At 38.4% G+C, this 24,164-nt stretch overlaps 1 protein-coding gene across 1 annotated transcript in view; it reads left to right on the top strand.

Annotated features, from left to right (window-relative positions):
- LOC114609463 (contactin-associated protein like 5-2) overlaps positions 1-24,164 on the top strand; it is a 737,464-nt gene that overhangs the window by 490,878 nt on the left and 222,422 nt on the right. The window contains exon 13 of the mRNA XM_028753828.1: positions 13,438-13,638. Coding sequence (XP_028609661.1) covers positions 13,438-13,638 — 201 coding nt within the window. The remainder of the gene's footprint in view (positions 1-13,437; positions 13,639-24,164) is intronic.

The following is a 24,164-nucleotide window of genomic DNA, read 5'->3' as shown; positions in this document are numbered from 1 at the left end:
AAGAACAGTTCTTGCACTGGTTTATGTATTCTTGTACTTCTGTTCAACTCATGTTTTCAGAGTTATTTCCCACAGTCTTATAAGCTGCCCTAAATGTCTCAGAGTAACCACGTTGTTAACATCACGAGACACATTCTTGCTTTCTGAAATCATGCTCTGTCTGATTATCCTAGAATCATTAACCTTAGCAGGGAGAACATTTTTGAAAGGAGGAACATGAAGAAAAACATGTACATTATTATACTAACAAGAGTTAACCTTTTGGCAACCATCAGTACTCCAGGAAATCCATGGCATGTTTGCTCAGCTCCTGGGGTAAGAACCCTGTCACTCTGCTCTTTCTGTGGACATGCTCGACCCAGAATTCCCCTCCCCCCATCTTCTGTTTTAACTCAAGAGTGTGAATATGACCATGAGTGTGCTTATTGAGTCTTTGCATTGCTTGATGCAGACCAGAAGGAGAAACAATATCAGTCAGGATAAACCAAATGAAATTCCTCCATTTATCAGGAAGAACATCCAGGAAGATAAAGACGTGTACTCATGATAGCAGAGGCAAAAGCTGTAGACGTCTTCTCAGTAGAAGTGGATCCTACTCTAGAATTATTAATATCCATGATCTTATGATGTAGGGAATCCATATCCAAAGCCAAATTAGAAATGTTCCAAAGCACTTTTAAATGACTGAATTTTATACCAGTCATATTCAAAGGTATTATACTCCAAGGGAATTATACAGATCCAACTAAATAGAAAATGGCATTGCACTGAGAGCCTGATCTTAATATGTTTGAATTTTCCATAAATATAACTACTTCCTCTAAAACATAGAGCCTATCCTGAAGTCCTCTGTCAATAATCACCTAGACCATGATGCTATTTATACTTTTTATGTAAATGATCTGTATGATATATGAATCTTTTTAACCAAGGATGTCATGGAAAAGGCAAAACTAGAAATCACACCTGTTAAGGCTATAATCCCCAATATTAAGACTGAAACAAATATTTTAGATTTTTTGAGAGCCAAAGTAGCCTTATGTGAAACCTCTATACCATGGTTAGAGAACCATGAGCCCATAAAATTAACAGGCAACAAACATTAAGGTTTTCTAAGTATAACATAAACATCTTTGGAAAAAATCCATATACAGTTTGATAAAACACAGTCTGTGCATCTGATGTGATAGGATCCATGAACTTATTGCATGAGTGACTTCCAGGTTTCTCCTTGATCCATGCTAAGGCACACAGAAACATGTTGCAGCATATGCCAACACTAAGGATGAAATTTGCTTATTGTTACCTTAAGGCACACAAGAGTTATATGTGGCAGGAATCAGCCTAAACAAGCCTGGGTGAGAAGGAAAATCTCTCCACCTTGGAGGATATTGGACATTGGCTGTCTTTTTTAGTAAGGAAAGTTTTTCATAAGTATACTTATCATTCAATTGAGTCTTATAATTGTGCTCTGAACTACAGACCGACCAATCTATTAGCTTAAAAATTGTTACCTTAAAAGGGAAGTAATGTAGAGTTTTAGCATTAAAGCCACAAGTAAACCATTGAGGATATCTTTCCTCAGAACCTCTTTCCCAAGCAGATTCTAAATCTTTAGCAGCCTGACAAGGAGAAAGCACAGGGGGAAGTAGATACTTCCCATTTAGTGGCATTATAGAGCTTTGGCAGGAACAGTTTTAAAAACCATATATCTCTTATTTTTATGGGCATAGTCACCTTTCATCTGGTAGAGAGGGAGAATCAGCAATCAATGTATGCTCTTGAAGAGTATAACATCCCTAAATAGGCATTCTAATCAAAAAACAAACTGGCAAGGAGTCAGACTGAACCTCATAAGTAAATTATCATTTGCTTTTTCAGATAAGTAAGAACTAGATTTTCCTCCAAGCATATTGGCATTATTGGTTGTGATATTGATAGGTTGTGATATTGATGGCTTTAATGTTAAAACTCTACATTACTTCCCTTTTAAGGTAAAAGTTTTTAAGCTCATCGATTGCTCTGTCTGTAGTTCAGACCACAATTGTAAGACTCAACTGATTGGTAAATATACTTATGAAAAACCTTCCTTACTAAAGAACTTCATAATGCTAGGTTGGATGATAGACTACTGAAAGGTCAGGCACATAACCCCAGTAAGCAGCTGAAGCCTGATCAATACCAACATGAAGAGACAAGAAAATAATAAATATGAGATACCCTACCTTGCATGCCAAAATGAAAGTTTAGCCAAAACCATATTTTGAGCAGTAAAAGCCAGGTGATTAGCTGACAAAAGGACTTTTGCTCCTTGAGTTAAAGATTTTATCTGACCCCAAAATAGAATGATTCCACACCATATAGATGCTGTACAGTAAGTGGATCTCTCCTGGCCATTCAGCTGTAAAGGATTGAGAGTTTCTAGGATCGTCTCTGCTTTATCAGGAGAATTGGGAATTTCTTTCTGCATTGTTTTTGATGAATGATCATGAAATTTCATCTTCACAGGAAGCAGAGTCATCTTCCTATTCTCACTTAAGCATTGCTTCCTGATCTTAAATTGAGGCAGGTGCAACCCAGGGCCTGCTGAGTTGTTCAGGGATCCAAATACATTTTTGGGCATCTTTGAAGAAAACACAAGCATAGGTTCGACCAGATCTCAAAAGGACATCTAGGTCTTTCCATTTAAATATTAACAAGTCTTTCCATTTTATTATAGGCAGTGATGTCTGTGACCTTATATTTTAGTGGCATTCCATAGGACTTAGACCTTTTAAATCTTTGCTAAGATAATTTAAAGTAAAAGGCATGACTCAAAGTGTGATGTAGAGAATAATATTTGAATTTTCCTTCCTGCTATTTTGTAAGTTGAGATTTTGGAATTTGATGAGCTATCTCAACAGTTGCTTGTCCTTATAGATTGTAGAGAATTCTCTGTATGAGTAATAGAAAAGGTTACACAAAACTACTTGAAGGCTTTGCTTGTATAAGCAGGAGCATTGTCTGTTTTTAGATGCAGGTGAATTGCAAGGTAAGAAAAGCAATAAAGCATGTGTTGTATCACAACCCTAACAGCCTCTCCTTTCAAGACAGAGCCATAATTAGATGATAAAAAGGTATCCACACTATTTTTTAGGCTTTTTAAAAAAATATTTATTTTATGTATATGGAGTACTCTATCCACATGTACATCTGCATGCCAAAAGAGGGCGTCACAACTCATTATAGATGATTGTAAGCCACCTTGTGTTTACCAGGAGTTGAACTCACGACCTCTGGAAGGGCAGCTCTTAATTGTTGTGCTATCTCTGTAGCCCCCGTTTTGAAATGAGGAAAGCCATTGAAAAGCTGTCACCATTGCCAGTTCTTTCTGCCATTGAGGATATAAAATCAGCACAGAGGCAGACAAAATCTGTCATATTTCCAGAACTACTTGGAGGCCTAAACAGATCTCTGCATTTTATTAAGACTTTCATAAGCTACTTGTGTCAACTATATGCCTGCCATTTCTTCTTTAGAAATTATTTTTGTAACTATATCCATTAGGCCAGCCACAAAGGCAGTGTAAGGCTCTTCTCTCCCCTGTCAGATGTCTGCCACAGCCTAGGTTTTTGACCCATAAGAGAGAGGGTAATTTCTTCCAGGCAGTAATACCAAAGCTTGAGACAAACACAAAATTTTCTTTTGATATTCTTAATTGTACCGTAGGGTGAAAAAATGGCCCTGTTTCAACCAATGCCTCATATGTAGTTTCCCTATTTTCTTCTTGTTGAAGAAGGATTCTTTTTTGACCTCCTCCTCAGATTCCATTTTTCACAAAAAAATTTTCCTCCTGCTTTTGCTACCTGCTGCCAGTCCTGTGGTGTCAACCAATATGTGGCCATAATGTCAAGCAAATTTATTACCTAAGGAGACACAGGCCCATATTTTGATATAGATTTCTTAGCTTCCTTCAATAAGTTATAGGGAACTGCTTCCCATGTTGCCTCACCATCCTCCTCAGCAAGAAATGTGACTGGAAAACAGAACAACAGCAGATTGCTCCATTGAGTGGCTTCCTAGGCTGCATCTCCCAGCTTTGTATGAAACTGTTTTTCAGGTTACATTTTCTTTCTAACCTTGATTTACCAAGTAGTGCTTGTCAAGAAAAGAGGCCAGTCCTCATTGTAATACTTAGCAGGCTCCTTTTCTAAATTGAAAGCATCCCAGGATGGAGTGGCTCTTCTGATTCAGTTTCAGGAATAGCAAAATTTGCCTGTAAAATCTTTAGCATGAAGTCTGGTGGGCAGAAGCTAAGATGATGATGGCAGTCTTAATAAAGTCATAGTTTTCCCCAAACTAATCATATCATAGAAAGTTGACTTTACCAAAGCCAATTCGATGAGGTTGCACTAGCATGACATATATCATCAATTGTTTCTGTTTGGAAGGTTGGCTTAATCATACTCCACAAGAAAAGAGCATTCTCAGGTATTTTGTCACCTTTGTGGATCTATACCCACTTCTTTATAGATATTGCACTATATATCAGGGCTCAGTGAGCCTTCTTCAGGGAACCATGAACTAACTTTCTGTGTTAACTCAAGGAAATCTTGGAAAAGACTTGTATGAATTTTGACACCTTTCTTGCCAACAGCTTGTTTCAAAACCTTTATTTACATTTCTCTGCTTTTTGAATTTGCTTGACCCATTCTTATTTAACAAATCTTTATTGCTTTTTCCAGCTCTGTCTCACATGGGAGGATTGAGTTTGCAACACCCTGAGTAAAATATATCCCCAAAAGTACCTGACCTAATATACTTACCTTCTCTTGTATCAAGTCACTGGGTATAGCTTTGGGAAATTATCTTGATTAGGTTATTGAAGTGTATCTACTTTTGGAGGTACCATCCCCTAGGCTTGGATAATGGGATACATAAAAAGGACAAAGTGAGTCAATCAAAAGAAGTAATGATTCTCTGCTTCATGATTGTGATCAGATACTTCACTCTCCTGTGACCGTCATTTCCCACAATGCTCTATTATAGCCTTGAACTGTGATGAAATATAAACTTGTTCTTCCCCAATTTACTTTTGTTAGGCTATTTTTCTTTCAAGCAATGGAAAAAATTACAAGACATCAAAAAGTTAGGCAGAAGTTATGAGATACTCTTGATCTTGTAGACCATGTAGCATTTCAGAAAGAGTAGATAAAGACATTGAATTATGTTAATTAGTATGAATGTGACCTGAAACATTTTTTTAAAAGGCTGCCACATAGTGTGGTATGTAACAAAGACAATGTCATTTATGTTGTGACAGGCTTGGGAATGAGTGTCAATTGAAAAGAAAATTAATTCTACTGTCTCTGAGCTTTCCTTTTGTAAATTTCTCCAGGCCCAGAGCATATACAGAACATAGAGACTATCTTACATTTAGAAATAGCTGTCTTCAGGATAGGAGATGGTTTAGTAGATGAGCAGCTTGTCATGTAGGTATAAATTTCCAGAATCTACACTGAAATGCTCAGCACTCATGGTTGCCTTCTTGTAATTTCAGTATTCAGGAATCACATACTAACAGTCACTAGAAACATTTGTTATATAGAGTGCTTAATTGGTAAATTCCAGGTCCAGGGAGAAGTCATGCTTCAATAAATAAAGAGAAAAATTGAGGATAGGCACTCATACACATATGAACACACATATTTACATACATACAGTATTCAGAAAGACAGATAGAAAAAACTGCAGGTTTTTGTTTTGTTTTTGCTTGTTATACCCAGAATAGATAAAGATGTGTATGCAGAATGTAGCTTTAATAATCAGAGTTACTTTTTCTCTCTTTCTTTAAAAATCTTTCTCTTGCATGTTCTTCATTCTGAGTGGTAATCACCATAGCAACAGATAAACGGTATATAGCATCTGTCATTACTGTCATTACTAATGATAATCAACATAATACCAATCAGATATAATAAGGGAAAACTATGAAAGAAAATTTAATTATTGCTCTGTATATAAACAATTTACACCTCCTGAAATAAGAGCCAAAGGAATCAAGTAGAATGTTTCAAGACATTGTGGAAAATGGACTGGAGCAATGAAAAGAAAGAATTTTACAACAGAAAAAATGAGAGAGAATGCTCCAGGGTATCCTGTCATGATTACTTAGGGAGCTCTTTCTCTAATATCTTCTTTTCTTTGGATGTATTTGGTGTGTGTGTGTGTATGCTTTCATGTGTGATCATATGTCCAAGAATGTGTGGAGGCCAATGGATAGTTTAAAATATTATTCCTCAGGTTTTCCGACACAAAGTCACTTATTGGCCAGGAACTCATTTAATTTGCTAGGCTAGCTGGCCAGGGAGCCCTGGGAATCTGCTATCTCCTCTTCCACTGTGCTGGGAATACAAGTACATACCACAACATTTAGTTCTTTTACATAGCTTGGGGGCTCAAACTCAAATTCTCATGTTTGAGTAGCAAGCACTTAACCCACAGAGACAGTGCTCAAGATACATTATATATAATCTGATATTATAACTTAAAACATATGATTTGAATTGAGACCATTACACAACACATGCACAAAATAATAGATTTGAAAGTACACAACACAAATAGCCATGAGGAATAATCTCTTCATGTTATAGAGGTTATTCCAAAGGGTCTCAGCCCAAGAACAGTTTCTTACACTTTTTTTGAAGGAAATTCCCTGTTTCTCAGCCCTTGCAGAAAAGATGAGTGTGTTTCCACTGAACAGGCTTTACTGGTACTCTATCCTCTTCACTGATAACAACTCTGTCTCTCATAGATTACCTGTAATCTCTCATTTAATTGTAATATTCAGGATACTTATTACAACTAGAAACATTTGTCATTCTTATATAACTGTACTAGTTGCTTTTCTATTGGTGTAATAAAGCCCTTTGCACAAAGCAACTTATAACAGAAAACATTTATTGGGCATACATCTTCAGAGGATTAGATTACATGAAGGTGAGAAAGAGACACGGCAGCAAGAATATCTGAATATCTAAAAACCAGCAGCAAGAAGTAGATATAAATAGTAGCAATGGTGAGATACTTTTGAATTCTTAAAGCCCATGCCTGTGGCATACCACCTCCATCAAGGTCCCAACACACAATCCACCGACTGGAGACAAAATATTCAAACAATGAAATTATATGATCCATTATCATTTAAACTACTACATTCTATTCCCTGGCTCCCATAGGCTTTTGACATATCCTATAATGCAAAACTCATCTATGCCAAATTCTAAAATCCCTACAGCTATTCAAAATTTATACATTTTAGTTTCAAAGTCTCCTTTGAATTTCAAAGCAATTTCTTAAAACACTCCTCGGGGAGGCAAGTGGAACCGTGTCACCTGACAATGTACTAAGATGGTCGGGCAGATTTAAGAAATCCCAGCAACTCTCATAATTGACAACAGTAGATGTTCAAATTAGTCCCTACCAGGTTCCTGTCCTGGAGCATGTGACCAGGATACACTACATGAGGATCATGACAACTAATCACATAGCATAGAGCCCAGAGTTCCATGCTAAAAATATATCTAGACGGGGTGGCCTGGAGTGTTTAGTCACTAAGATTCCTTTCCAGGACATTCCTTCCTGCAAAGGCATTTCATCTTCGGTCTACCCAGAGTAAATTCTATACATCCATTTTCTATCATGAATAAATAGTTTGGAAAAGCAAGAACTGTCTCTCTCATTAACAACTGCCGGGTGGGGGGGCTTTATTATCAATCAGCCACCTCGGATTCCCTAAGAAGTCCCCTCTTTGCAGTGGACACTTACCCCCCTGAGCTAAGTCAGATTCTCCCCACTCTGACCCCTGTGGGCAAATCTGCCACAATCACATTCCTAACTCCTCGAGGTTCCCAGCTCTGTCTGGGTGCCTGAGAACATAGGAACTACAACCTTGACACCATTGTGCACCATTTCTCACCAAAGCTGGGGTCCCCATCTTAGACTGTTATCTGCTACCTCCAGAGCAGGAGTGAGCATTCTATGAGCCCAGCACCCCATGACAATGAGGATAGAACATAGTCTAGCACCTCTCTGTTTCTTCTGTGTGAGCGCTATTCATAAATTCCAATGGCAAGACAGAACATGGCCCCACATGCTGGTTTTGTTGTTGTTTTTGTTTGTTTGTTTTAAAACCAAACTAAACCATTTACTTCTTCTTCTAATATTATGAAACTGAAATGTAGAGAGGTGAAATATCTTTTCTCAGATCACAGAAAGAATTGGTGGGAAGACACCATGGGTTAGAAATCAAGAAAACGTGGCCATGAGTAATCATGAGAAATCATGAAAACATGGCACACTGGAGTTAAGAGGATGCCAAGTGAAATATAGTAAGCAATAACTCAGGCTTACCGATAGGAAATAGATTTTAATTGCATAGAGGGTAGATACTTCCCAGCCTTACTGATAATAAAGACATGTATAGGCTGTAGGCATCTTTATTCACCAATCAGAAATTACTTGGTGTAAGGTCACATAGCACTCTCTCATCTCTGGGGTAACCAGGCTTTGAGGGCATTCACTTAGCATTACAGTACATAGCAGCAGACCAAACTTCAACATATCTATATGTGGGTGTTCACTTGTGGGTTCAGTTCTCACAGAGACCAAGGTGGACACTGGATTCCCTGAAACTGGAACTTTAAGTATTAATATGCCATGTGACTTAGTTCACAGGAGGAGAGGTATAGGATTTTACCTGCAGAACCACCTTTCTTGTCTGCTTGAAATGGTCTTGGTTTCTGTTCAACATTAGTAGTCCTGATTCCTGCCTGCATAGTGGGCACTGTTGCCCTGATTTTGTTGTCACACGTTTTAATTGATTATAACACTGAAGTCACCAGTCTAAGTTTCATACTAGCAAAAGTCTCTTTCAGGTGCAGATTTCTGTACCTTTAAAAGCAAATTCCTATCTCTTACCAATATTGTCTATTCTTTTTTTTCTTGTCATTTAGTTCTACTTGAAAGAGCAACATGTCTGTGACTTTTTACAGTACAAAAATTTTCAGAAATTTTTGTATATATGTGTACAGGTATTTTATATTTCTCAAAGTTCTCTAGAGGAACAGAACTGACAGAACATATAAATATAGGACTTATTACAGTGGTTTATAGGCTGTGGTCCAATCAACCCAACAATAGCTGTCTACTGACAGAAAGTCTAAGAATACAGTAGTGCAAGAGGCTGGATTTCTCAGCTGTTTTTCAGTAAATACCAGAATCCCAAAGAAGTAGGATCAAATGAAAAAGAATGAGCTTTCCAGTAAGAGTGAGGTGAAGCAGGTAAAGAACAAAATCTCCTTCTTTCGAGTTCCTTACATAGCCTGCTATCAGGTTTGCCCTAGATTGAATGTGTATCTTCCAACCTCAAAAGCAACCTCTATAAAACAACATATTATTATCAAGGATGAAGCTATACCATCTAAGCATAAGGATCTTTTGCTTAAGGATATGCACATGGATTACATGCTTAATCAGGATTCAAGGGTGGGTGTTCCCACTTCTAATGATATAATTAAGAAAAATACCTTAGAAGTCTACCCAGCTGCTTGGGTTTTTGTTAATTCCAGATGTCGTCAAGTTGACAACCAAGAATAAGTATTGCAAATGTTTGTGTGTGTGTGTGTGTGTGTGTGTGTGTGTGTGTGTGTGTGTGTGTATTTGGAAGTCAGGGTAGAACCACAGTAGACAGTCCACAGATGTCATTCATCTTCTTTTTCTTTTGAAGACTAAAAAAAGTGTGCATTTTTGTTAAGAAAGTATCTGTGACTGAGTACAAATGTCTGTGAGAGTCAGAAAGGACCATAGGATCCCCAAAGATATAATTATATGTGGTTAAGAACATTGAATATGGGTTATGGGAACTGAATTTTCATTTTCTGTTAGAAAAAGACACTCTCTAAACTGCTGAAACATCTTTCCAATCATCATTTTTTTTTTCTTTGAGGAACAATCCCACTAACAGTGGAGGAGTGTTCCTCTTTCTCCACATCCTTTCCAACATCTCCTGGCACCTGTGTTTTTGATCTTAGCCATTCTGACTGGTGTGAGGTGGAATCTCAGTGTTGTTTTCATTTGCATTTCCCTGATGACTAGGGATTCTGAACACTTCTTTAGGTGCTTCTCAACCATTCGAGCTTCCTCAGTTGAGAATTCTTTGTTCAGCTCTGTGCTCCATTTTTTAATAGGGTTCTTTGATTGTCTAGAGTCTAATTCTTCAGTTCTTTGTATACCTTGGATATTAGCCCTTTATCAGATGTAGGGTTGGTGAAGATCTTTTCCCAGTCTGTTGGTTGCAGCTTTGTCCTATTGACTGTGTCCTTTGCTTTACAGAAGCTTTGCAGTTTTATGAGGTCCCATTTGTCAATTCTTGGTCTTAGAGCACAGGCCATTGGTGTTCTGTTCAGGAACTTTTCTCCTGTGCCTATGTGTTCCAGGCTTTTCCCCAGTTTCTCTTCTATTAGTTTCAGTGTGGCTGGTTTTAGGTGGAGGTCCTTGATCCACTTGGAATTGAGCTTTGTACAAGGAGATAAGTATGGATCAATTTGCAGTTTTCTACATGCTGACCTCCAGTTGGACGAGCACCATTTGTTGAAAATGCTGTCTTTTTTCCACTCAATGGTTTTAGCTCCTTTGTCAAACATCAGGTGACCATAGGTATGGGGGTTCATTTCTGGGACTTCTATTCTATTCTTTTGATCCTCCCGCTTGTCTCTGTTCCAATACCACACAGTTTTTACCACTATTGCTTTGTAGTACAGCTTGAAGTCTGGGATGGTGATTCATTCCCCCAGAAGTTTTTTTAATGCTGAGAGTATTTTTCGCAATCCTGTGTTTTTTGTTATTCCAAATGAATTTTAAGATTGCTCTTTCTATCTCTGTGAAGAATTGAGTGGGGAATTTTGATGGGGATTGCATTAAATCTGTAGATGGCTTTTGGAAATAGCCATTTTTACTATATTAATTCTTCCAATGCTCTTTCTAGGGTATGATTGCCCTCCTTGTATTGGAGCTTTCCTGCTATTATCCTTTGTAGTGCTGGATTTGTGGGAAGATACTGTGTAAATTCAATTTTGTCATGGAATATCTTGGTTTCTCCATCTATGGTAATTGAGAGTTTTGCTGGGTAAAGTAGCCTGGGCTGGCATTTATGTTCTCTTAGGGTCTGTATGATATTTGTCCAGGATCTTCTGGCTTTTATAGTATCTGGTGAGAAGTCAGGTGTAATTCTGATAGGTTTGCCTTTAGATGTTACTTGGCCTTTTTCCCTTACTGCTTTTAAAATTCTTTGTTTTGTGCATTTTGTGTCTTGATTATTATGTGACTGGAGGTATTTCTTTTTTGATCTAGTCTGTTTGGCATTCTGTAGGCTTCCTGTGTGATTATGGGCATCTCATTCCTTAGGTTAAGGAAGTTTTCCTCAATAATTTTGTTGAAGATATTTACTGGCCCTTTAAGTTGGGAATCTTAGCTCTCATCTATACCTATTATCCTTAGGTTTGGTCTTCTCATTGCGTCCTGGATTTCCTGGATGTGTTGTGTCAAGAACTTTTCACATTTTGCGTTTTCTTTGACAGTTTTGTCAATATTTTCTAAGGTGTCTTCTGCACCTGAGATTCTTTCTTCTATCCCTTGTATTCTGTTGTTGATGCTTGTGTCTATGACTCCTGATTTCTTTTTTAGGTTTTCTATCTCCAGGGTAGTCTCCCTTTGTGATTTCTTTATTGTTTCTATTTCCATTTTTATGTCCTGGATGGTTTTGTTCAATTCCTTCATCTGTTTGTTTGTGTTTTCTTGTAATTCATTAAAGGATTTTTGTGTTTCTTTAAGGACTTCATCCTGTTTACCTGTGTTCTCCTCAAGTTTTTTGATAGTGTTATTTATTCCCTTCTTATAGTCCTCTATCATCATCATTAGAAGTGATTTTAGATCTGGTTCTTGCTTTCCTGGTGATATGGGGAGTTCAGGACTTTCTAATGTGGGAGAACTAGGTTCTAATGATGGTAGGTACCTTGGGTTGCTGGTGCTTGTGTTCTTGCACTTTCCTTTTGCCATCTGGATCACCTTTGTGCTATCTGTGCTGTCTCTGACTGGGGCCTGTCTTTCCTATTACCTAGGTTGTGTCAGAACTGTTTGGGATGGGTTTTGCTGCTGGGGTTAGAGCTGAGGCCCAAGATCTGCTCCGTGCTCAGGTGGAAACTGGAAGGGGCCCAGGGGCCCTGGATCAGGAGTGGATTCCTGGGTCCCAGTGGGTCCCGGTTGCTCCCTGATTGGGGCAAGTATTGCCGCTTCCTAGCTTAAGATACTGCTTGGGTTAGAGCTCCTGAGAGCCTCACTTCCTCTGGGTTCTGAGAGATTGAGTGCAGAGACGACTCCCGGGATCTGCTCGGGCCCAGACCGGAAGGAACCTGCATCCCGGGCCAGGAGTGAATTCCTGGGTCCCAGTGGGTCCCAGTTGCTCCCTGTTTGGGGACAAGTATTGCCACCTCCTAGCCTAAGATACTGCTTGGGTTAGAGCTCCTGAGAGCCCCACTTCCTCTGGTTTCTGTGAGACTGGGTGCAGAGCTGCCTCCCAGGATCTGCCAAGTGCTTGGGCCCAGACTGGATGGAGCCTGTGCTCTGGGCCAGGAGTGAATTCCTGGGTCCCAGTGAGTCCCGGTTTCTCCCTGTTTGGGACAAGTGCTGCTTTTTCCTTACCTGGGATGCTGCCTGAGTTAAAGCTCCTGGGACTCTCTCTTTGTCTTGGTTTTCTGGGGTTGGGTACAGAGCTGTTGCCTGTGACCTGCTCTATGCTCAGGCCCAGACTGGAAGTCTTGACCTGATTCTTAATGGTTCTTTAAAAAAATTACCTCTGGTACTGAGTTTATATTAAACTTTCACAGATATCCTATCCCTGTTAAAAATTTCCTGTGCAACATAGTATGGCAACTATTTACATATAACATTTATCTTTTAGTATGTATCAAAAGTAATATTAGGATGATTTAAAGTTTAAAGTGACTGTATAGACTATATCAAAATGCCATTTTATTTGAGAAAGTTGTGTACTAGTATACTTTGACATACTTTAGAAAGCCTTCTATCAGCCTCCATATGGATGCAGAAGTAGACTCTATTTGTCAATTTTAAATTAATAAGGTACATTAAATGCATAGTATAAAGCATGTAGAATAAGTAATCATAACCATAGACCCTACCTCTTGTTATTTGTCTACCTGAGGTCGAACCCTATAAGGAAAGAAAGTCTCTGGTGCTTCTACAAAGAATAGAATGCTTTTATACCATTCTCTGTCTGTATAGAGTACTCAAGTGGAGATTCTTTTGTACTTTGAGTTTATGTACTCTTGCTTGGGCTTTACTTCTAACTTTTCCTGCTTTGCATTTTTATTTGTGCAGAGGACAAGATCTGGATGACAGTTCAGCACAACAACACAGAGTTGACTTGGGTACAGGTTTCCAACACTGCGAAGCCCTATGCCATGACCTTAAACTATGGTGGGAGTCTGGAGCAGCTGGAGGCTCTGATTGAAGGCTCAGAGCACTGTGAACAGGAGGTAACATACTACTGCAGGAGATCCAGCCTGCGTAACACACCAGGTAAGGTCCAACCTTTTTCATGGTACTATGAAACCCACAAGCCAATATCCTGTCCATAGTTTTCATGTCATAAGCTAGAGTCATTGGAGAAGTGGGAACCTCAATTTAAAAGGTGTCTTCAAATATTAATATAATTAAAGACTGATGTGAATTGCTCAGACAATTATGTGTGGTACTACCACTGGGTTGGTAGTCCTGGTGTTATATAATATATATCTGAAAAAGCCTGAAGGAGCAAATTTCTCATGGCCTCTGCTTAAGTTCCTGCTTTCAGGGTCATGTCTATGAGAATTATAACCATTCTATCCCAAGTTTTGTTTAGTCATGATTTTTTACCACCGCAATTGAAAATCCAAGACAATAAAAGAAAGGTGTATTTGATAAGAAATGGGCCAGAGTTCACTTGCTCATTCTTTGAAGATAGATATGACACAAAGAAGGCCATGAGTTTTACATTTAGGCACTATCTGAGAAGTCTATACTTGTCTCCGTTTCTTCAGAAAGATACCATGATGATACAACAGATTTAGAAATAGAGATTTTTAGAGAGAAATAGCATTTGAAGACAGAACACTTGTGCTAGATATGTAAAATATGATAGTTAAAACCTGTTTGGGGGAGAAGATGGCATCAAGGGTCCCAGTACATACACACAAGAGGGATGAGTTATGTCTAGAGAAAATGATATCTAAGGAAAGAGCACCATGAATGAAGCAAAACAAAATAAGCATAGGCTACTCTGTGTTCACAGAATTTCTTTTTCTGTAAGAAGAGCAACTTCAATGGATATGACTCTAAAAGTAAATGTCCATTTTTAATGAATTAATTCATTATTAAGATGGAGGATCTTATGTAGTGTAATTTGCTTTGAACTTACTATGTAGTTGAGAATGACCTTAAACAACTGACTATCTTACCTCTACTTCTGGAGTGCTGAAAGAACAGGTGTGTTGCACCATTCTTGGTTTAATTTTTCTGTTGTAATAAACTTAAAGCTCTGGTGCATGTTTGAAAAGCACATTACCTGTGGAACTAATGACTGATTGTCAAGTACCAGTCTCAGCTTGGAGAGGGGTTCTGAGGAAGTGGTGTCTGGGAGTGGGAAAAACAAATAACTCAAGACAAATTGTGGCTCCAAGCCAGTGACTTATGGTCTGCTGAGATGGCTTTCCAGACTGTTCTCTTGCTTTGTGTTCTGCTCTGCTCTAGATAGCTTTTTCTTGCTATTCTAAAAACAATTTGGTTGAGACAGCTAGCTTTCTTCTAGAGACAGTTATCTCTACTAGTAAGAATTCTGAATGTTTTCTAGATAGCTCATGGGTTTTCTAACTAAAGTGGGAAAAACTGCTATAAAAAAATTCTTGGTTCTTCCAGCCAAGCCCAAAACCCTGTTAAAAAAAAAAGTTCCAAAAGTAATTATTGGGTTTTTCAATCAAAATCTAAAAGAAAAAAATCTAAAAAGAGCTGTGTTTACATCTCTGGATAGCTGCTAATAAACATTCAAAAAGAGTTGTGTCAGCTCTCTAAATGATTCTTGAGATTTCTGATCTTTTTTTGTCAGAAATCTTGTTATGAAAAATTCTAAATGCCTATCTAAATCCTCTTGTATGTTCAACACATTAGTAACACTTTTTGCTAAATTATTAACAAAAGTAGCTGTCTTAACTCCTTGTGTCAAAGCAATTGCAGAAGCAGTGGTGCTGGCAATTAATGTAATTAAAGCTGTCATGCTAGCAATATTCAAGCTCTCTAGGGAAGGGAAATGGGGAAATGGGATGACATCTGAAATGTAAATAAATAAAATATCCAATTTAAAAAAATTCTAAAAGAACTATGAAAATCTCTAAAAGAGCTGTGCTCAGTATCCATGGATTTTCTGACTAAAATCAGAACTCCTATTAGAAAAACATTCTTGAGTTGGTTTTGTTCTACAGAGAACTTCAGACAGTTCAGATCTTGCTAGATAAACAAAAAAATCTAAAAAAGAACTGCTCTCACTTTTTACTAGCACACCCAGTTTTTTATTTACATAGCAATTCAGTTATTTATTCCAGGTTCCCTTTTGATTATTCTATGACCCCCAACCCCTTGATTCTAAGAGATAGCAAGCACTTTTTTTTTTATTTAGCATTGCAAAAGAACTCAGAGATCTATCTGCCTGCCTTTGTAAACTTACCTAGATGGGACCTTGATCTGAAATTACCATTCTGACTACATGTAGACCTAAATTCGCTCTGTCCCAGATTGACCTTCCACTCAGGAATCTACCTGCATTTGTATCTTTCTGACAAACTAGCTCATAGTGCAGCTGCCTCTGTTCCTTTAGATTTGTTGTATAAATATAACCTGTTCCACATATATAATGTTAAACATATGTATCTTTTCAGTACTGATCATTTGGTATTAGGTAATGTGTGGATTTTCCTAGAGAAGGCTACTTCCTTCTTGCTCATCAACTATAAATTATAAAATTCATATTGCATCCTTATATTTTGGTATAGCAGAGAAATTATGTAATAATCAAACTCATGGTTTTAGAATTATTTTCCATACCTTTAATTGCTGTCCTGAAGGTTCCACTGTTTACCATTTTGCTGAGACATTTGATACACCTTGGCCTCTCAGACTCATCCTGTCCCTGATTTTCATGTAATCATTAACATAAACAGGGAGGACATTGCTCAGAGGAGTGTAAAAATATGTATATTATTATACAAACAATCCTTAAGTTCATATCAGCCATCGACACTTCTGGAGGTCTATGCACAATGGCTCTGTCCCAGGGAAAGGAACCATATCATTTTATCCCTACCAATGCTTGATCTGTCATCTGCCCCTCTTTCATTTTAATTCAAGAGGGTAAATATTGATTGTGAGTGTGGTTATTGCAAGCTCAACTTGCTTATTACAGACTGGAAGAAGAAACAAGGCCAGTTAAGAATAAACTAGCTACAATTCCACCATTTAGCACCAAAGTCATCCAAGAAGACAAAGAAGTGAACTCCTGCATAGCAGAGACAAAAACTGCAGAAACTTCTTCAATAGAAGTGGATCCCACTCTAGAATTACTAATATCCATGATCTTATGGTGTATGAAATCCATATCCAGAGTCAAATTAAAATTGGTCCAAAGCATCTTTAAATGAGACTGAAGTGAAGACCAATCATGTTCAGAAGTATTACATTTCAAGATAATTACACAAACACAATAGAACAATAAATAGTATTGTATTGAGAGCCTGCTTTTAATATATTGAATTTGACTTTCCCCAAAATAGAACTGCTTCCTCTAAAGCATTAAACCTATCCTGAATGACCCCAATTAATATTCTCCTGTATCATCAGTGATATTGACATATTTTTGGGAAACTGATCTACATGATGTGCTGTGTGAATTTATTTAACTAAGAATGTAGTGGATAAGGCAAAACTTAAAACCACATCTAAGGTTATGATCCCCAGTATCAAACCTGCAACAATTTTTTAGATTTCTTGAGAGCCTATGGGTAGCCTCTTTAAACAAAGAAATCTGTCTGAAAAGGGCAATATCTTCCTGAGGAAATGTGGTTGCATCAAGGGTGTGATCCTATCCAGAGTATACCAGGCACTGGCTGGCTCTTTAGATGTTGCAATCAGAGTGGCTCTCTTTTGGTCAGCCAGCTGCTGATGAAAGAATGCTTCTAGGATCTCCTCTGCTACATCAGGACATTCTGCCTTCCTCATTTTGATGAATGTTTGTGGCTTTCTTTGATTGTAACAATAAACCCACAGAATAGTCACTGCAGGGTGGAAAGAGGGGGCAATGCACATGTTAAACCTGTAACAATTTGATTGACAGCATTATTGGGTTAGTTGTTATAGGTCTAGAAAAGACAGAAGGGTGTTAAGGGAATCTTGGTCCAGGAAGGAGTCCTTTAAGTGGGAAGTCACTTGTATCTCATTTTTAAAAAGCAAAGGGAAAAGTTGGAAAATATTTATTTCATCTGATTTTTACAGCTGATACCATGATAATTATATATGTAAGATAAGCAATAACAGCTTATTTGTAGGAAAGAAATTGTCTTATGTCAATAGTACTATTTTATCAATCATGGATCAAACAGTGGTTATTAACATAGCCAATTTGACATGTGTGAGATAGAACTAATATGATTCTTTGAAGCTTAAAAGAATTGTAAACCAAATTGAAAAAAATTAAACAATTCTGGGTTAAAAAAACATAAGCATTGTTTTAGGTGTTCTTGTTATGAGAGGAGAACAATCATTGAAAAAAATAGTAAAGGAAGACTAAAAGAAAGTTTTGGGTGAGCTGTGTTGTTCCAAGCTACTAGCACCAAGATTCCTTCCTTGCTGCCATCATCTGTATGTGACCTAGGGAAGGAAGAAGGGCCATTCCACCACTGCCAGCTGCTCCCTCCAGGTGCTTGCATGTCTGTGATTAGAAGGTCCCATTTCCCTGCGTATATGTCCCCTTAGCTGTGTGTTATCACAACTTGGAGGGTAACTGTAGGAGAAATGTTACCCTCTCAAAATTCCAAAAAATAAAACTCAAAAAGGCAGACTCCCTGTGCATCCTTAGGCCTTTCCCTATCTTTTCCTATTGTGACTCAATGGGCGTAAGCATACCCTGTTGTCTTTTGCCCAGGTCTCTATGAAGATCAAAGCCCATCTTTAGCTTCTGCTGCATGATGGGATCTGAAGGAGTCAGCAGAAATGCACAGGTTGGACTAAGCAAGTCTGTTCCCCATGGTGAGAAGGGTAGGGAAAATATCACATAAAGCTAGAAGTCTCCTTTATTTTTCTGTTCCTCATAATGCAAAAAGGCTGTGATTTGAGCAACATTGGAGGCATGTACCACACCATAAAGGAAGAAGATGTAGTGAGCCAATTTGCAGGCAATTCTTTGCCAGCTATTTAAAAGATATCTATTCAGGTATCCAAAAGTTCTTTCTAGTTATTTTTATTTATTTTTATCTTGTTCAAAGGCCTATTTTTCTTTATTTCTTCTACCTAAAACATTAGACTGCATGAACCAAAGTTTCCCTCTCCTTTGCCTGAATTTGTGTTGACTGATCCCTAACACATAATGACAATATTTGAGCAAACCTCTGTCCTACATGAATCTCTACTCTTTTGCAGGCCTCTGCAACAAGATTTTTATTTCTCCTGTGTAGTTAGAAACAATAATTTCTAGAATTACATGTATACTTTGTAGAGAAGTAGAACTTCTGCCTAAAATTAACTGGACCATATCCATTAAAAACAAACAATATTCTACTGTGGGCATGGGAGAGAATAAGGAGTTAATATTGTCAAGGTCCAAGAATCACTTAATATTCCCCAGACTCTATTCAGGAACTTTTCCCCTGTGCCCAAGTGTTCAAGGTTCTTCTCCACCTTCTCTTCTATTAGTTTCAGTGTATCTGGTTTTATGTGAAGATTCTTTATCCACTTGGACTTGAGCTTTGTACAAGGAGATAAGAATGGATAGATTTGCATTCTTCTACATGCTGTCCTCCAGTTGAACCAGCACCATTTGTTGAAAATGCTGTCCTTTTTCCACTGGACAGTTTTAGCTCCTTTGTCAAAGATCAAGTGAACATAGGTGTGTGGGTTCATTTCTGGATCTTCAATTCTATTCCATTGATCTTCCTGCCTGTCTCTGTTCCAATGCAGTTTTTTTTTTTTTCACTATTGCTCTGTAGTACAGCATGAGGTCAGGAATGGGGATTCCTCCAGAAGTTCTTTTATTGTTAAGAGCAGTTTTTACTATACTAGGTTTTTTGTTATTCCAAAGGAATTTGAGAATTTCTCTTTCTAATTCTGTGAAGGATTGAGTTGTAAATTTATTGGAGATTGCATTGAATCTGTAGATTGCTTTCAACAAGATGCTAATTTTTACTGATTTAATCCTTATATTCCATGATCATGGGAGATCTTTGACAAATAGGACCTCATACAATTGCAAAGTTTCTGTAAGGCAAAGGACACTGTCAATAGGACAAAACAGCAACCAGCAGATTGGGAAAAGATTTAAAAATTCCACATCCGATAAAGGGCTAATATCCAATATATAAAAGAACTCAAGAAATTAGGGTGCACCCAGCCAAATAACCCCATTAAAAATTGGGATACAGAGCTAAACAAAAAATTCTTAACTGAGGAAACTTAAATGGCCAAGAAGCACCTAAAGAAATGTTCAGCATCCTTATTCATCAGAGAAATGCATATCAAAACAACCCTGAGATTCCACCTCACAGCAGTCAGAATGGCTAAGATCAAAAACTCAGATGATAGTAGATGCTGGTGAGGATATGGAGAAAGGGGAACACTCCTCCATTGTTAGTAGGATTACAAGATGGTGCAACCACTCTGGAAATCAGTCAGGTGGTTCGTCAAAAAATTGGACAAAGCATTATCTGAGGACCCAGCTATACCACTGCTGGGCATATACCCAGAAGGTGCTCCAACATATAACAAGGGCATATGCCCCACTATGTTCATAGCAGCCCTATTTATAATAGCTAGAAGCTAGAAAGAACCCAGATGTCCTTCAACAGAGGAATGGATACAGAAAATGTGGTATGTTTACACAATGGAGTATTACTCAGCTATTAAAAACAATGTATTTGAGAAATTCTTACATAAATGGATGGAACTAGAAAATATCATCCTGAGTGAGGTAACCCAATCACAAAAGAGCACACATAGTATTCACTCACTGATAATTGGATATTAGCCCAGAAGCTCACAATACCCAAGATTCAATTTACAGACCACATGAAGCTCAAGAAGAAGGCAGACCAAGTGTGGGTGCTTCAGTCCTTCTTAGAAGGAGCAACAAAATTCTCAAGGGAGCAAATATGGAGGCAAAACGTGGAACAGAAACTGAAAGAGGGGCTGTCTGGATACCATTCCACCTTGGTATCCATCCCTTGTGCAGTCACCAAAGGTAGACACTGATGTGGATGTTTGGAAATGCATGCTGACAGAGCCTGATATAGCTGTCTCCTTAGAAGTTTGCCAGAGTCTGACGTATTCAGAGGCAGATGCTTACAGCTAACCATTGAACTGATCAAGGGGTTCCCAATGGATGAGTTAGAGAGAAGGAGCTGAAGTAGCTGAAAGGGTTTGTGGCCCCATGAGGAGAGCAACAATACTAACCAACCAGTTCTCCCAGGATCTAAACCACCAGCCTGGGAGCACATAGGGAGAGACCCATGGCTCCAGCTATATGTGTAGGGGAGTATGGCCTTGTTGGGCATAGGTGGGAGAGAAGATCCTTGGTCCCATGAAGGCTGGACACTGAGTGTGGGTGAATTCAAGGGTGAGGAGGTGGGAGTGGTGGAGGGGTTAGGTGCGGGCACATCCGTATAGAAGCATGAGGAGGGGTAATGGCATAGGGGGTTCCTAGGCAGGGAGGAAATGTGGTAAGGGGATAATATCTGAAATGTAAATAAAATATCCAATAATTAAATTAAATTTAAATTAAAAAATATTCCCCAGACTCAAATAGTATGCAAAGGCATAGCCTTTATCCTGCAGATATTACCAGCATGTTGGGATACTCCATATCAAAGTTCAGGCTTGCAGGCCTCCTTTGCTCCAGGTGTAGGGGAATTCCAGGGGGAGTGAGTGACCTTGACCTTGATTGGTTGTCTCTGTCTCTAGTGGTAGAGGTAAATCTAAGATTGGAGAATTTGGGGGATGCTAAGATATAGAAAACAGAAACAAGGAAACAAAAACTAAGAGAAGCTTAGGCCTAATAATTCAGTTCTTTGGAAACAGAAAGTAGCAAAAACTTAGGCCTAGTTATTTCTCTTAGCTGCTAGTTTTCAGCCTGTCATGGATTCAGGTTGATTCAATCTTTTCACTTCCCCCTTGAGTAATGGCCCATCTCAAATTATTGAGATGTTTCCATAGACTGGTTTGTTGTTTCAGAATCATCAGTTGGCCAGTTGAGATTCACTCCTTAATAAACATGCATTAATTACATAGGGTCCACAGATGAATACAGTTAGCTGGAATAGGAATAATCCTTTCTATGATGATATTGAGTCATCCAAGGGGAATGGGAAAATAATGATTCCTAGCAGTTTTCATTTTGTTTTCTAAGTGCAGATCTTTCCTCTAAACCCTGCTGGACCATAACCAGACTGTTTCTGATAATGCCTGAGTTGTTTGTGTAGAAATAAAATTGTTCTCCAAAGGCTAGGCAAAGCCCTCTATGTTCCAAGAAGAGCAAGTCTAACCACATTCTGTTTTGTAGTAAGCATCAACTAATGAGTCTGACTGTTCTAGGTGATGACTAGACTTTTCTAGCTGGGCTAGATATGAATCTATGAGATTGTATAAAGCATGAAGAATCTGACCGACTTTGATTAGCATGAATACCAATTCCCACAGCTATATCTGACCAAATCAGCATTATAATCAAGATTGCTGAGGCCCCAAAATCTCATTTTTGCCTGTGATGATTCAGAGTCATTTCCATATAGGCATTGAAAGGACGGTAATAAACTTGAGGGAATTGAGTAACCAAAACATACAAGCTGGAATTTTTGAGTACCTGTGGATGGACACGAGGAGTTAGGCCCACAGTTTATGCAAACCAAGTTCTATTGAAGGGTACAAGATAGAAATTGTTGTCACCTATCGTAAGTGTATGGTTGCAAAAATGTTAAGATGAGAGAAGCTATGTAGTTTTTCCCTTCTTCCTATTACAATAATCCCTTCCTGGTCACTATTTGAACAGAGAGGACTGGGGACCTTCTCCAGGAACATCTCAGTGGGCTGTTTAGGGGTGTTGACAGATTTCCTGTGGTAGCTGAGCCAGTATAGTATGGGAGCCTGAGGTCCAGGTAAAGTCAACAATCTTCTCTAATGATGTTAGTGGTAGAATTAATAAACTTAAACATTAATAAACTTGGTAAAGTTAAGCTGTCTATACAGTATAGATGTGTCAAACACCATAGGGAGGGATGTGATGTTTGAGGGGAAAACTGGCTTTGTAGGGGAGGATGGATCCAAAATTGAAAAGGATATTGGAGTTTTTAGGGCAGTTATTGGCATTGCCAGGGTCACTGATTCCACAGCTGTAGGGGGTGGATTCAGACAGGACCAACTATTTTTGTATCTATAAGAGGAGTCCCTTATTGTTTCCTTGATTTATCTTTAAGACCTAAACTTTTCCAGCTTTCATCCTTGGCTTATTGTCCCTTTTTCTATTATTGAAATGTAGATGGTTTTTCTCCTCCATGTCAACCCTATCAATCCCCTCAATACTGGAGTTGTTGTTCTGCCTCTCTGGATGAGGTCCTAATTATCCATGGGGCTTTCATCTACCGCAAGTCACATAGTTATTTATCCCTGGACATGCATTGTGTCTGATATTTCCAAGTTTTCAATCTTGGCAGTCCTCTCCACAAGTTGCCTTAGCAGCTTGCAGTTCCTGATATGACAAAAAGGTTGTACCTGTTGAAACCAGATTTTTCCATATGTCTATTAAGCAAAATCTGAGTTAGACAATCTGTGTTTGTTTAATTCCTTGTTCTAGATTTCTCTAGCAAATAAAGAGAGTACATTGTAACTTAATGGCAGTAGCAAAACATAAGGCTAAGCATATATATATATATATATATATATATATATATATATATATATAATTTAATCTTACTGTTTAGAAGTCATTATCTTCCAAGGCAGGATAGAATGAAAACATTTACTTCATTAACAGACTGAACTCCCACAGGCAATGAACTGGGATATCTCTGTAACAATGATGGTGGATGATCCTGGAATTGTCCTCAGTAAAGATAGGGGTGGGCAGACAAAGAACAGAGAACAAGAGAGTTGTTTTTAAAGTGCAAGTTAAGTGGCCATGTAAAAATATTGCTTGCTGAGTAGCTGGGTATTGTGATTTAAACCTAGAGATATCCCACTAAGTAGGGATGCAGAGGTGAAGACTTTCCCTTTGAGTGAGGGACATTATTAAAATATTCCTTCCAGTGCCCTGAGAACAAAATAATAATGAGAATGAGCAGGCAAATCTAGACTTGCCAGGTCATCATGTGGAAGCTAGTAGTTGAGTGAGTCCCGGGTCTATGGGAGAATGTTTTACCTAAGCTTTGGAGTTTTCTAAAGCATCAGAGAAAACTGCTTAGGAGAGGGAGGGATGGGTCACCCAAAGGTTAGAGGTCCTAGAACAAGGATCAATGAAAAGACCAGTCATAAAGACTGAATGTCTCCATCCTCAAGGAAAGCTCAGGGGGTGGCTGCGAGCTCAACAACCCTCCCTTGGGATGAGGAACCATTTACACCTACCAGTAGGAGGAGGGAGCTTACCAGTTCTTCAAAGTTTGGGTAGATAGATCTACTGATCTGATGGCTGTCCATGTGTCATGGAGAGATATAAACCTGTGAGTATCTAAATCTAGAGTCTTGGCCCTAATGTCATATCTTATAAAAAAGAAAAAGAAGTGTGCGGGGCGCGCGTGAAGTGGTCTCGCCGGCAAGAAACATACACA

This window comes from Grammomys surdaster, unplaced genomic scaffold (genome assembly GCF_004785775.1).
Source record: "Grammomys surdaster isolate TR1022 unplaced genomic scaffold, NIH_TR_1.0 125973, whole genome shotgun sequence".
NCBI classification, from domain to species: Eukaryota; Metazoa; Chordata; class Mammalia; order Rodentia; family Muridae; genus Grammomys; species Grammomys surdaster.
The sequence above is the reverse complement of the archived record's forward strand: the minus strand, read 5'-3'. Positions and strand labels throughout refer to the sequence as shown.